Source organism: Etheostoma spectabile, chromosome 20 (assembly GCF_008692095.1).
Source record: "Etheostoma spectabile isolate EspeVRDwgs_2016 chromosome 20, UIUC_Espe_1.0, whole genome shotgun sequence".
In the NCBI taxonomy this organism is placed as follows: domain Eukaryota; kingdom Metazoa; phylum Chordata; class Actinopteri; order Perciformes; family Percidae; genus Etheostoma; species Etheostoma spectabile.
The window spans coordinates 474,132-488,806 of record NC_045752.1 but is presented as its reverse complement, the minus strand read 5'-3'; the positions used below and the strand labels follow the sequence as shown (position 1 = coordinate 488,806).

Here is a 14,675-nt window from a genome sequence, read left to right as displayed (position 1 = left end):
GTCTCCAACAGTTATTTAAATGAAACCAGCTGAGAAATTTAGAGGGGAAATGTCTCTTTTTGATGATGGACATCTGAAATGTGTCAAGCGGTCACAAGCCAAAAAGGTGGTGGAGGCTGGGGTGTGGCCTTGACCAACTGCCACTTTGTTTGTTTGAAAGCCACGATGTCTCTCTCTCATGGGTGGCCCAAATTCTCTGGGCGGGCAAAGTAGAGAAAGGGAAGGTAACCTTTCTCCTTATGACCTCATAAGGAGCAAGGTTCCAGATCGGCCCATCTGAGCTTTCATTTTCTCAAAGGTAGAGCAGGATACCCAGGGCTCGTTTACACCTATCACCATTTCTAGCCACTGGGGGACCATGGGCAGGCTGGGGGAACTAATATTAATGTTAAAAAAAAACAGCAAGAGACAAGAGACATTTTTATTCCATGGGACCTTTAAGACAAAAAGTAAGTGGACAGGGGTGCACCAGATAATGCACATACTTCACTTTCTCCCAAATACACGGTCCCTATGAAAACCGTTTACATCAAGGTTTGTAGATAATCAAGAACAAGGACAAAAGACATTTTGCTGTTGAGTTGTTCAGATATTTTGTAATGATCTGTGAAGAACAAATTCAATTGGATTACTGGATTGGTAGATATTTCAAAACATCTGCACATCAAACCAAAACTACCTGCATGACCAGACACTAATAATGGCAGAGGAAATGTTTTTTTTTGTGATTTTGGTGAACTGGTCCTTTTAAGCAGGAGAAAAACGTCAAATAACACTGATGCAGAAACAGGCAGTGTTGCAACCTTCACTTTTCTCGTCTTCAAAACAGATTTAAGAATGTGGAGGAAATACCACTGGATCTTATTTATTAAAAGTCTTCAGCATTTCCCAAAAGTGCTGCTCAGTGTTTTTTCAGTTGCTTGTTTACAGCAGCCACACACAGACCTTGTTTAGTTATTCACAGTGGGTCAGCATATTCTCCCATTCATCACAGACAGTGAGTGCAGCCAATGAGCCTGAAGTCAGTTTGCTGTTGCTGCAGCCGCCGTGGTTACCGATGAGGAGCGGGATCAGATTCAAATGACGCTACGTCTCCTTAACCCTTGTGTTGTCTTCCCCGCTGACCATGTAACTATTTGTTTTTTTTTTGCTTCAAAATTTTAAACGAAAACTTCTTTGGTCGTCTTTTTCAACACTTTTTTTTCTCTCCACTTCATCGGGATTTCCAACGTTTTGGAATGCTATAAAATTGAACGAAACAACCAAATTCAGTGAAACTGATCATTCATATTACTTGTGAAGAGCGTTGTATGGAACCATCCACCTTATTTCTTTTGACAATTTGGTTGCAAGAAACCCATATTTCTGATATAGAAACTTTTTGAAAGTGGGTCAAATTTGACAACAGGAGGGTTAAACCCCTTTGTCACCGTTTGCATATGTAACTGGGGACACATGCATCATAGGAACTGTTTTCAAATTTGCTCTCCTGGAGATATTGTAGTGAGAGAGAGAATGCATGTGTAGTGAGTTTCATCATTACTGCATTATTAGCTGCCAGAGTGGATGATGTGTGTCTTTCGCTGCAGCTGTTTGCTGCGTCCTGTCCCTTTGCTGAATCTCTGCAGAGACTCTGCTCCGAAGATGTGAATGTTTTGAGAAAGTTACTCCCGACATCTGCCGCCTCCTGCTGTTAATCACGTGTTCGAGTGAAACTACATGGACGTGGTGACGCGATGCCAGGAATTTAGTACATGTCATAGGAGATTATGGTTGAACTCCAGGGAAATGCATGAATCTATCAGATCACAGGGACACGTGTTGTTTGATGCTCGGTGCCGCGTCATGTCTGCCCACACCCAGCCGGAGCAGAGGGGCCTTCAGCTCCTCGCGGTGGAGACATTTCTGTTTTGCGATTGATTTTACAACCACAAGAGACCCCCTCCTCCCACAACTGTCTTAAATACTTCTTAACCTCATTTCCCCAGTGTGTCCCGCCAAGACAAGTTGTTTAACACAACCTCCTCGAAGTCCATTTGTGGTGTTTTAGGTAAATCAGCCGTGACCACGTAATGAGTGGAAAATGTACACACATATACACATATATACACATATAGTGCAGTTTCTTCCCTCAAAAGAGAGCTTCAGAGTTTAGCTCATGCACAAATACGGACTGTTTCTCTTTTGTGGGGGAGAAGGCCTGTCAGGGATCAGCTCACAACCTTGTTTGGGTAAACTACACCATCACAGTGCCAAAGATGAGGTCATTTGTTGCCAAATCTTTGTGGTGGTCATTTGTAACAAGTCCTCACACCCCTAAAGGGGGGCGTGTGTGTGTGTGTGTGTTTCTGTGAGTGTGTGTTTCTGTGTAGTGATGTAATGGGTTGTTCCTTGAGGCTGCATTGGGGCAGAAATTACACAGACTGTGACTTCCTGTCTGAACCTGCAACAAACCTGACTTTGTCTTTAAGTTAATGGCACTACGCTCCACTAATATCACTGTCACCAGTCTGGGAGAACAAAACAAATCGGGCCTCGGCTATGCATTTATGCATTTGTGGGTTTCTTTTTCTCCAAGGTCAGATAGCACTACAAAGCCCTTATACAAGCAGAGCTATGGTTAAATAATAGTCCCATCCCTCTCTTGACTAATTTCTGGAGCCCATCTGTTTAGCATATCACACTTTTTACAAAAATACATTACATTGTGTGCTATCTAACCATGCAGATACACTATATGGCATTTAATTAAGTGGACACCCAACTGTTGAACATCTAATTCTAAAACTATGTGCGCTAATCTGCTGCTACAGCCTCCACTCTTGTGGGAGGAAGCTCCAATAGATTTCAGAGCCAAGCTGCAGGGATTTGCACCCAACAACCACGAGAGTATTGGTGAGGTTGGCCAATAATAGACTTAGACTAAGGCTGAATCCCATTTCTCCATCTTACCCCTTACCCCTTACCCCTTGACCCTTGAAACCAAGGGGTAAGGGGTAGGGGTGAAAACGTACCCGTATGAAATGGGACACCACTTGGTTACATCACCATACAGTATTGATCACAGACTTCCATGATGCCGTCTCTGTCTGTCAAATGTGTGGGTTTTGACAACAGTGTCACATGCATTTATATATTTACATATTTTATGTTCACTTTGGTGGTGCAGAGGCCGATGTTATCTGTGTAAGATAGAGAAATGAGATTCAGCCTTAGAATGCTCTTTATTAATCCTTTTGGGACGACTCCCGCAAGGAAATTGAAATATCCGGCATCCGTTTTTAGCAAGAAGAAGAATGTCGGGTGATAAGGCCTGGCTTGCAGTCAGTGTAAAGAGTTCCAAAATTGTTGGATGGGGTCTGTGCAGACCAGTCAAGTTCTTGCTCACCAATCATGTCTTTGGTGACCTGGCTTTGTGGATGGGTGCATTGTCGTGTTGAAACAGGAAAGAGTCTTCCCCAAACTGTTTGCTCAAAGTTGGAAATAGTCATTGTATGCTATAAGATCTTCCTGAAAACAATGGTCAGACATTTTGGCAAACATGCTTATTTGCCATCTTGCCGAGCATTAGATGAGAAGATTGAAACCACTGTCATGTCGGTAGGGTGAACATGAAGCTACAGGAAACAAGGAAAAACTAACACGTAACATATCGCGGTGCATCTCATTTGTTTAATCCAAACAAAAATGAAAGAATAAAAATAAACATTAAAAAAAATAGTATGGCCCAACTTGCGACCAGAAATGTTTTTGTATGGATTAAACCAACAAGATGAAGAAATGCTGGTAGGGGGATATTATTGTTAAAAGACGAAATTGAGCTAGCTGTCAACCCTCTGTTTTCAGTCTTTATGCTAAGCTAAGATAATCGTCTCCTGGCTCCATCTTTATGTAACACACAGATACAAGAGTGTTATCAATCTTCTCAGCGAATAAGTGTCTTTCCCAAAATTCTGAACTGTTCCTTTAGACCAGAAGTATGTGGACACAGGCTTCACTTTCTCCTGAAGAAATAGTCCCTATGAAAACGGTCTGTAGATAATCAAGAATAACGGCGAAAGACATGTTGATGTAAAGTTTTTCAGATATCCTTTTTTAATACTACAAATGAAATTGTATTATTGGTGTTGGTAGACCTCAGAACATCTGCGCATAAAACCAAATCTACCTGCAGAACCAGACACTTACAATGGCAGATAAAATGTTTTTGTGATTTGGGTGAACTGATCCTTTAAGCAGGAGATGGATTGCTCAAGCACACTTTTACACACCGTCATATGAACCAGCAGCCCAGAGTGTTGTAAGTCAAATGATGCATATCCAGAGTTCAGATACAGTTTTTTGTCTTCTCACATGGGACTGTGCTGCTCATTTCCGCTCATGACTCCAGTTTTGGGGATTTTCATGTTTTCACTTAAGGATTACATGCTCCTCTGTGGCTTGAGAAAACTTTTTTGTCCAAACTCTTTAGGTTTTTGAAACCAAAAATGCACGTTAATAGATCTAAGAAGACTGTGAAATTTTTCTCATCACAGTTATAAGTTGCCTAAAAGCACATTCAGTGTTTTTTCCATGCGCATTGAGAGCAGATGAGGAACACGGCCGGCAAGTTAATGGGTGTAACTAAGAGGACCTGGCATCAAAAGTCACCGGGGGATTATTTTGAATGCGTTTGTGTACAAATTTCATGTCAAACTCTTTCAACTGTTCAAGTTTTCTCAGTTGTCCTACATGTGGCCGTCATGTCTCCCTGAAGCTGATAAGGGTTGTCAGCGGTGACCCCAAAGCTTGTTGGCAGCTCATAAAACAGTCATATAAGGAGATGAACTGAAACGCTCGTGTGTGTGTGTGTGTGTGTGTGTGGGTGTGTGTGGTGGTGTGTGGTGTGGTGTGTGTGTGTGTGTGTGTGTGTGTGTGTGTGTGTGTGTGTGTGTGTGTGTGGGTGTGTGTGTGTGTGTGTGTGTGTGTGTGTGTGTGTGTGTGTGTGTGTGGTGTGTGTGTGTGTGTGTGTGTGTGTGTGTGTGTGTGTGTGTGTGTGTGTGTGTTGATCTCTGCAGTAGGGCTACACATGGGGTGCAGATGAAGACCATTCAGAGAGATTTTGACTGGTAACTGCATGCAGGTGTCAGGGGCAATGTAGCTGTTGGCTAGCAGCCAAGCACTCCGGGCCTTCTATACCCATATATACTGTACATCTATAGATAGATAGAAATCCATCTATAGATATACAGTGTATGTATATCTATATATATATATACTGTACATAACCAAGTTGGCACAAAGGGCAGTAGTCCCACATTATTGCTTATCATAGCTGCCTGTCCAAAGAAAACACTCCCACCCACTTCCCCCAGCGCTTTTCTAGAGATTGGTGACTTCATGGTCTGAGAACCATAAACAGAAGTTGGAATTTATGATTTGTCATATCCTCATAAGGAAATATGGCTATTATGGTGTAGTGTGTGCGCTGCGTCAAAAGGAATTCAGATTGTACTCTGAGAGGCTTTAATCTTGTGCAAAAACAACAACTGTAAATTGATGGTGGAACGAAATGTTAGCTGTTGTGTTAAGAGTTTAATTTTAAACCCAGGGTGGTGAAAAGCGAATGTTGGAAAAACAGACTTTTGACTAGAAGATCGTTGGTGAAGCCAGAAGTCTGGAGGCTTTTGAGCAAGGCATGTAACCCTCAAGTTAGCCTCACAGTTAGCCTCTGAAGCTTTTCTGATTTGATTATGGCATCAGAACTGTAAAATAGAAAAAGGACCTCCTATTTCCAAACAGAAGTTCCCTTCCTCACTCCAATCAAACACAGAAACAAGAGGGGTCAAACTAATAAAGGGGCTTGCTTGGAAGTAAAGCAAAACCTAAAGAGACAATACACTTCTGAGAGAAAATACAAAAGCATAACACATGGAAATCAATATCAGCGATGTGCTTCCACCTTATCCTTTTACTCATCCTTTTCAGTCAGAAATATGCGCCCACTGTAATTTGTTTTCTTCCTCTGTTCTAACATCCTATACAGTACAACATTCTTCCATAAGCAGCAACTTTTCCTAACTCAACCTTTTATAAGCAGGCTCTCTGGGTGTCACTTTAGTGTAGAATCTAAGGACTAACTTCCAAAAAAAACAACCTGTTTAGATAATTATACTGAAAAACTAACGGAGTTTTATGATTTATTAAGATGTGTTTTGGAGTTAATGTGCTATATGTCTATTTGATAGGTTTTCCTAATGTCCCCATCATAATGTCCCATCATTTTACAATAACAACCATGTACAGAATACAACCAGACACTATCAATGAACAGTGTATAAATAGTCAGGATTTTATTTCTACATGTTTCTATTGGACACTGACGTCCGTATGTTGTTTTGGGATTCTTCTATGTGATTTGACTGCTGTAACAATGTTATTTGACATTATGATGAAGGATGTACTCTATGTATATATGTATGTATACAGTACATCTATCCAGCTATCTAGTTCATTACGTTCTCCACTCTACAGAAAAGAAACAATTAATAATAACCCCCCCCCCCCTTTTCTCTGCTCCTTCTGTGTCCCAGACATCGATGAATGTGAGACGAACTCTCATCACTGTAACCCCACCCAGGTCTGCATCAACACAGCAGGGGGCTACACCTGTTCCTGCACTGAAGGGTTCTGGCTCATTGGGGGGCAGTGCCAGGGTGAGTGGTTTTGCATGTTCCCATTCCAGGAACAAGTCCTAAGTATACCAGTTAGTTTATTAACCCTTGTGTTGTCTTTCATTCATCTTCCATGCATCGTCCTCCCAGGTCGAAACTGAAAATCAGTTTTTGGCATAACGTTTTCCCTGCCATGTATAAACACCACTGACACAAACTCATTACTAGATCTACACTTATTTTTGGTATTCATGGTCAATAAACCTCATTTATGGGAAATTAAACCTAATTGTTGAGTTAAAAAGCAGACATTATGATTTTTTTAGACTATTATTAAAGGAATGATAATCACTGAAAGGCATGTGTCTATGTTCAGTTAAGATATTGTTTCAAAACAATTTCAATTTGTTTTTTTCAAATGCCACAAAATTTAACAAAACAGAAAATTCAATGAAAGCAGATATTGTTATATTTGCGAAGCACGTTGTATAGAATGATTTGTGTTATTTTTGGGGAATCAAAATTAGGTAGTTAAAAAGAAACCCATATTTCTGATAAAGACATTTGGACAACAGGTCAAATTTGACCCGAAGACAACACAAGGGTTGAAGGCTGTAAAATTGGACTTGCATATGAACCTTGCTTGAGAAAGCTAATCCATCATAGCCAACATTGTTATTGTGCACTACTGTCATTACTAAAGTTCAACTCCCTTAAATTGCGGTGTGTTCAAGGAAGCTCTGACATTTGAAAGTCAAACATTTGTTGACTAAAAGACATCTTATTTACAAGCCATGTTATTTGGAGAAAAAAATCTGAAAGGCAAACAGTGATTAACCATTGTGACAAGGATCATGTATATTCAGTGACTTCTAGCATTCAAAACGTCTGTGAGGTTTTGCTTAAAATCTCCAAAAAGAACAATTATCATACCATATTACTATGGGAGGAATTATTCATTGAGATGGTTTGTTCCTGTCAAGGAGGTTTATGGTTTGTTCTTCTTTTTTTTAAGTACTGTAATAAATGCAACGGCAGCCTTGAAGGTACAAAGTTGATCTGGCAGTATAGTGGATACACTTTGTACTGAAAGTAAGTGAGACCATGGCCAAGAAAGCGTATGAGTGTAGGTCCCAAAATGAATACCACATTACTCAGCACTGTGGGGTAGTGTAGAGAAGACCATGCTGCTTCTTGTCTTCCTTTACAAAATGCTCTACAAGCTCTAAAAGCTTTAGAACAGCGCCCTCTTCATGTTCTGTGCAGTGAAGTCGTGAAGGTGAGAAAATAAAGGTTGATGCTGGGTTCATATCACAGACCTACACTATTAGAATAATAATAAATATAATGATAATAATGTATCCTTTATTAGTCCCACAAGGGGAAATTTCAATTTACACTCTATTGTTATTAAACACATTACACACAGGCCTGAATTACACACACATGCTCGGTACCTATACATGCACTAAAGGGAGAAATGTCAGAGTGTGGGGGGGGGGGGCTGCCCATGGAAAGGAACCCCGAGCAGTTGGGGGTTCGGTGCCCTGCTCAAGAGCACCTTGGCAGTGCCCAGGAGGTGAACTGCACCTCTCCAGCTACCAGTCCACCACCATACTGTGGTCCGTACTACGGACTGAGCTACTGCCCCCCCCCCCCATGTATATAGGTGTAGATAGATGTGTATGTTGTGATTCATAACCAGTTTGTTTCTCTCTTTTTGACCAGATATTGATGAATGTCGCTATGGTTACTGCCAACAGCTGTGTGCCAACGTCCCCGGCTCTTATTCCTGCTCTTGTAACCCCGGCTTCATCCTCAACCCGGACAGCAGGACCTGTCAAGGTGCACACACGCACACACGCACACACACACACACTCACACACACATACACATACACATACACATACACACACACACACAGCCTCAATAAATTCCCTGTGTAAAGAAACACAGGCTCATTGTTTCTTTTCTTAAGTGGCTTTCACACAGAGAGACACTTCGATGGCGGGTACCAATGTTGTATTAAACGCTGTTGTTCCTGCAGATGTGGATGAGTGTGAAGATGAACCGTGCAGCCACGGCTGCTTTAACACCTACGGCTCCTTCATGTGCAACTGTGACGAGGGATTTGAGTTGGCGGCCGACGGTACTTCATGCATCGGTGAGACGAGCTGCTTAGGGTTTCTATATTTTAGTGATGGGTGATCAATTCCTTGATCTAAAAAAAAAAAATGTTATAAAAAATAAAAACATGTCTATGGACTGTGGCAGCACCTGTAGGAAATCTGGTCTCTGTTGACCCGGTTAGGTTCAAACCCAGGACCCTGTTGCTGTTTGGCAGTAGTTGTGACCGCTGAGCCCGAGAGTGGCTGTTTTGTGAAATCTTTAGACAGGATCGCGGGGTGGTCGGCTGCAGGCAAATAAGCACTAAACACTGCTAGGATAACCTGTCCCTTTATCCCCCCGCGGAATACAGTACAGATGTGAGCAACAAACTCACACTGTCAATAAACACAAAACACCGTTTTCTGCTAGGATTAACTGTCCCGTTATCCTGCCACAGAATACGGCACAGCTGTGAGCAACAAACTCACACTGTCACTACACACTGTAAAGTACACTCTCCTTTACAGACAAACACTCAGAGGTCGTACTGTATGTCTCTTTATTCCCCACAGAATACAGCAAAGCAAACAGCATGCAACAGACATGCACTCCATACGTGATGCATAGTATACACTACTTCAGAGCTCTTACCTCGACACAGGACTGGAGAGCCGTTCAGTCCGGCAGGGCCCGCATCGACGTGGCTGGACGTCTCGTACGCGACTCACAGGCAGGCTCTGTCGGACCGAGAGACTGTCCGTCTTTTTATTCTCTTAACAAACAAGGATGGTGTGTGAGCGGGGGGGGGGGGGGAAAACCCATACCAGCCCATTCCTTGGTGAGTCCAGCGCACCTGCCTCGAAACCATGTTTCCAAAACAGGAGCGCCGTCCTCAAAACATGATCAAACTTTTCAAAACATGAGCTCGATACGTGACCAAAACAGGTTATATAATTGATAAATGAAACACAAAACAATTATACAGTTGATAAATGAAACACATACAATTGATAAATGAAACACAAAATAATAATAATGGTTATAAAACAGTGAATCAACAAGTTATACAAGTGACCCACTTAGCTTTTTCCTCCACAGTGGCCTTCACAATCATTTTCTGATCAGTATTAATCCTTTTTTTTTTTTTAATTCCTCGCAGATTTGGATGAGTGCAGCTTCTCTGAGTTTCTGTGTCAGCACAGATGTGTGAACACCCCCGGCTCCTTCTCCTGCATCTGCCCGCCTGGATATTATGTATATGAGGACGGCAGGAGTTGTGAAGGTAACTGAATAAATGTTCATTTTTAATGTCAATTTGGACGCAGTTTAGATGCAAATATTTGTGCAACTATGAATGCAAACATTATTCAAAAAGCTGCTGTGAATTGTCTTGTTGTGTATTGTAATTCTTTTGTAATCAGAAAAGCTTAGAATGTAATTTAAGCCTGCTTGCTTTGACCATTTGTGCCAGTACTACTTTCCACCAGTCACCTAAAATGTGTCATATTTAAGTTTTTTTTTATTTGCTTAAAATCCCACACCTGCAACACTTATTTAAGGAATATTAATCCAGCATTTAGACTAGTTGCAAATATGTATAGCATATTTACTGATCTGTTTTTACACCAGCTAATGTTTAAAACAGTTGTATTAGTATGTGATCTCTTTGCATTTGTATGGTCATTCTCATGAACTGTACTGTTGATGCTTTCTCAATGTTGTTTCTCTGATGATGATGATGATGATGATGTGGACGTTTTAACTGACTTTGTTGTGTGTTTGATTTTAAAGACATCAATGAATGTGACACTGGTAACAACACCTGTACAACAGCACAAGTATGTTTCAATTTCCAGGGAGGCTATACATGCCTGGATGCTTTACAGTGTCACTCTCCTTACATCGAAGTTAGTGACAAGTGAGTACTTACTAACATGTATCTTCATCATCACACAGCATCACCTACTGTAACACAGTTACATTAATTGCTTGTCTTTATGCTCTGTGTGTGTGTGTGTGTGTCCTCCTCCTCCTCTGCAGTCAGTGTATGTGTTCAGCTGAGAACCCTGCCTGCAGGGACAAACCCTTCACTATTCTGTACCGACACATGGACCTGTCGTCGGGGCGCAGTGTGCCTGCAGACATCTTCCAGATGCAGGCCACCACGCGCTACCCCGGCGCCTTCTACATCTTCCAGATAAAGTCGGGCAACGAAGGACGAGAGTTTTACATGAGGGTGAGTACTCCAGGTCTCCCTGAGCTGCTGAAGCGTCACATCGACGCCCTAAAAGCAGAGGTGTCAAACACGTTTTCACTAAGAGCCCCACTGGAAAAAGAGAATCTCATCAAGGACAAGAAATGTATAGTGCATTGACATGCTTTTATTAAATTAAGAAAAGACTATGCATGTCTCTTATAGATTAGATTAGATTCAACTTTATTGTCATTTTCACACTTTATTGTCAAGTACCAAGACAACAAAATGCAGTTTACGTCCAACCAGAAGTGCAAAAAAGCAGAAAAGTGCAATGTGATGTTCAAGTATAGGACAGTTGGTGCTTAGGCAGGACGAGAAATATAATGCTGTGTTATAAGAGCAGAATAAATATGGCTATGTAATATGAACAGTGTATGAACAACATGTATAGATATGTGCAATGTAGTAGCAGTGCCATAGCCTTCTCACTTACAGTTGGGTCCAAGTAAAACTCCAAAAGTCGGCAAAAAAGTTCCTTAGCCATCATGGAATTTAGCAAATCAAGCAAAACAACATCCTGTTTCACAGCCTGAATATGAAAATTCTCTGGTGGTTGATTTCTGAGTCTTCCATGTCTTCTGCTTTGAGTGTTGTGAATTGCAGTTTGTAAAACAGTTTGCTGTCTTTTTGGTTTGATGCACAATTAAGCAGGCCAAAAATCCTCATGAACCTGAATCGATATGCAGGCCGGATCATGAGACAGTCACATACTGTTGTAAATACATTTTCATTTGTTGTTTTAAGCAAATCCTCTGGGATAAAAAAGCAGGTTTAATAGGTTTTATGTAACTGACAGCAGCACGGTTAGTACAAGTTACAAATAACAGTTTATTTACAATAAAGAGAGCAAGAACTGGATTGTAAGGAAGAGCTCCCATGGCTAAACAGACGAGAAAACAGCGCCAGCTGCAGGAAGTCACCAGAGAATCCAGTGTAACTGCAGCCATGAAAGGAAACTGCTGTAGTGCAGTAGTAGTGCAGAAACAGAACAGCCATGGCTGATTAATTACCTTATGATGTTGCTAAAATAACAATATCAAGTCTTGGCTTGATCTGATGTGCTCATGGTGCTTATGCACAAGGTTTGCAATGAGCAAGTTGTATCAGAATCAATTCACAAATATTATTACTCAGCACAAGCATCATTTCATTAAGGAAAAAAACATGTTAGTTTTTAGCAATTTAAAGACACAGTCCCTCATTTATTATAGTGTGTATTGGGCTCTCAAATCTCTGAACATCCTCCCAGCTAATAACACATTTTGGGATTACATCAAACAGCATATTTTGGAGTAATACCAAATTTTCTGAATTGGGCAACTGTAATAATGAACATGTTTTTGACCCTTTAAGCGCTGTAACTCCATGCAGTTATACATGGGTGGCACTACCAGAAACGGACTGATTTGATCAAACAATAAAGCATGACTTGGGGTAATTACACATTTATGTATACCACTATGCCAAATTTGTGCCTGGTTATGTGTAAATGGTAAATGTGTTCAGTCGCAAAAGATGAAAAATCCCCACAAACAACTTTCTGTTCTCTTTAATTTTTACATGGTAGGTCTGTGTTTAAACATCTTGCATTAAAAGATTAAATAGAGCTATCATCTGATCTTAAGTCAAGTTTTGAGCCAAACCACAGGTGTGTTACAGGTGTGATTCTGAATACACACCATGGAAATTCTTCAGCTCTAATATCATTTGTTGACATACCAACGGGGCTTTTCCCACATTTTGTCATGTCACAGTAGGAAAACCACCGCTATGAATAATAAAATAAATAAAGCCTAAAGGCTTGAGACATTTCAACAGAGTGTTATGTGTATAGGATGTTATTAGTAACACCTGTACTTTTCCTACTATGCAACGTCAACATGTCTGCTGTGAAAAAGGGACTATATATACAAAGTAAATATGTAGGGCACAAGGGCTGCAAAGAAAGGGGAAGATGTAAAACATGATGCACCCGATTTCGGCCAGTAGATGGAGCAATAAGTGTGTGTAATGAATTTGGGAGGGTGATTTAGAATAAATACAGACTTAAAAGTGTCTTGTTAGGACGATTAGCATAAGGTATACTATACAGATTCTCTGTGGCATGATTAAAAGACCACGGGCTTTAACAATATCCTTCCATCCAATCCCCCCCCCCCCCCCCCCCATCGCTCAGGCAGCCCACTCACTCTGACATCTCTCCATTTGTGCATGAATAGGTCCTGAGCATGTGTGTGTGTGTGTGTGTATTTCAGGCCTGTGTGTAGTGATTACTAACAAAACAGTTAGAGTGTAAATTGTAATTTCCCCACTGGGGATCAATAAACGGTATAAATGATAAAATGATTAATTAAATTATCAAGTTACCTTCTGTTTTTCTTTAATCCAACCCTGTTCTGGCTTTATTCTCTATGAAAAAACACTATGGAACTTTTTGGTTTTTGTGCTTGTGTTTGCTAGATGTAAATGATACGACCAATCCCTGGGGCTTGGATCTGGTCCATCATGTGCAGCTGTCAGATTCCAGCGTTTCCTGCACTTTCATTCCTCACACGCCTCTCCTGTCTTTCTTTATCTTTCAGCAAACCAGTAACGTGAGCGCCACGCTCGTCTTGTCCCGGCCGATCAAGGGGCCCAGAGAGTTGGTGCTGGACTTGGAGATGGTCACGGTCAACAACGTCATCAACTTCAGAGGCAGCTCCATCATACGTCTGACGGTATTTGTGTCGGAGCACCCGTTCTGAGCGTCCCCAACCAACCTCAGCGCCCACCACAGGATCAAGCTGCACTCATCTGCATTGATGTAATGTTCCTTTGAGACAGCTCATCGCCCTTTTTTTTTCTTTTTTTTTTAAAAGTCATTGTGTCATCCTCAAGAAAGACACGTCCGATAAAGACTCAGCCATGTCCGGCTGATGGGAAAGCACCCCCCGTGCTCGAATCCCCGCCCTGGTTTAATGGACACTGAGCTTTTTATGGCTGCAATAAGGACTTTCGACACAGAGATATATTTATGGTGTACAATTTCTGACATCCTCTATTTAGAAAATGAGCCAAAAAATGATGGAAATTACCCTCACTATATCACAAGTATATACATACAATACAGGTGTGTTTTTTCTCACGATTTTCAGCAGTTGTCTGTGAATTTTTATCCCTTCAGATAAGCTGTGAAAGCAACTTTCATATGCCTGAATTTAAATACTGTCATTGTATCATGAATGCCAGCAGATCACTGTTTGTTTTTTATGAGACGGGAGGAGAGATGGGTATCTGAGCAGAAGGGTTATTGTGCATTTGCAGTGGCAATATTTGAAATGATGTAACAACCAGTCGTTAACTGAATTATTGATCACGGTTTCTTTTCGACCAATAAATGTCTTCACCACACAACTGTCCCTGGCATGAGCACGTGCCCCTGAACTCCAGAAAGTACATCTTATTTACAACAGCACTTTGCTGTATTAGCACTTTACCCATTTTTGGGAGGAGCAAGTACTAAAACAAAATTTGGGATTATATGAATTATCACATTTTGAAGGCGCGACACCACATCTGTAGGATTTTGGCACACAATAAAAACGCTAAATGTTTTTTTTATGGACACAACTGTCCCTGGCATGAGCAGGCCCCTAAACACCTGACACTATAGCAA

The 14,675-nt window shown here is 41.1% G+C and overlaps 1 protein-coding gene and 1 long non-coding RNA gene across 2 annotated transcripts in view; one reads left to right on the top strand and one right to left on the bottom strand.

Moving 5' to 3' along the window:
* The window catches only part of LOC116669740 (uncharacterized), a 26,573-nt gene extending 19,574 nt beyond the window's left edge, over positions 1-6,999 (bottom strand). The window contains exon 1 of the long non-coding RNA XR_004326844.1: positions 6,835-6,999. This is a non-coding gene — a long non-coding RNA (uncharacterized LOC116669740). The remainder of the gene's footprint in view (positions 1-6,834) is intronic.
* Positions 1-14,675, top strand: part of fbln5 (fibulin 5) — a 16,506-nt gene extending 1,831 nt beyond the window's left edge. The window contains exons 5-11 of the mRNA XM_032499733.1: positions 6,573-6,695; positions 8,382-8,498; positions 8,702-8,818; positions 9,923-10,045; positions 10,555-10,681; positions 10,804-10,999; positions 13,603-14,675. Coding sequence (XP_032355624.1) covers positions 6,573-6,695; positions 8,382-8,498; positions 8,702-8,818; positions 9,923-10,045; positions 10,555-10,681; positions 10,804-10,999; positions 13,603-13,764 — 965 coding nt within the window. The 3' untranslated portion in view covers positions 13,765-14,675. The remainder of the gene's footprint in view (positions 1-6,572; positions 6,696-8,381; positions 8,499-8,701; positions 8,819-9,922; positions 10,046-10,554; positions 10,682-10,803; positions 11,000-13,602) is intronic.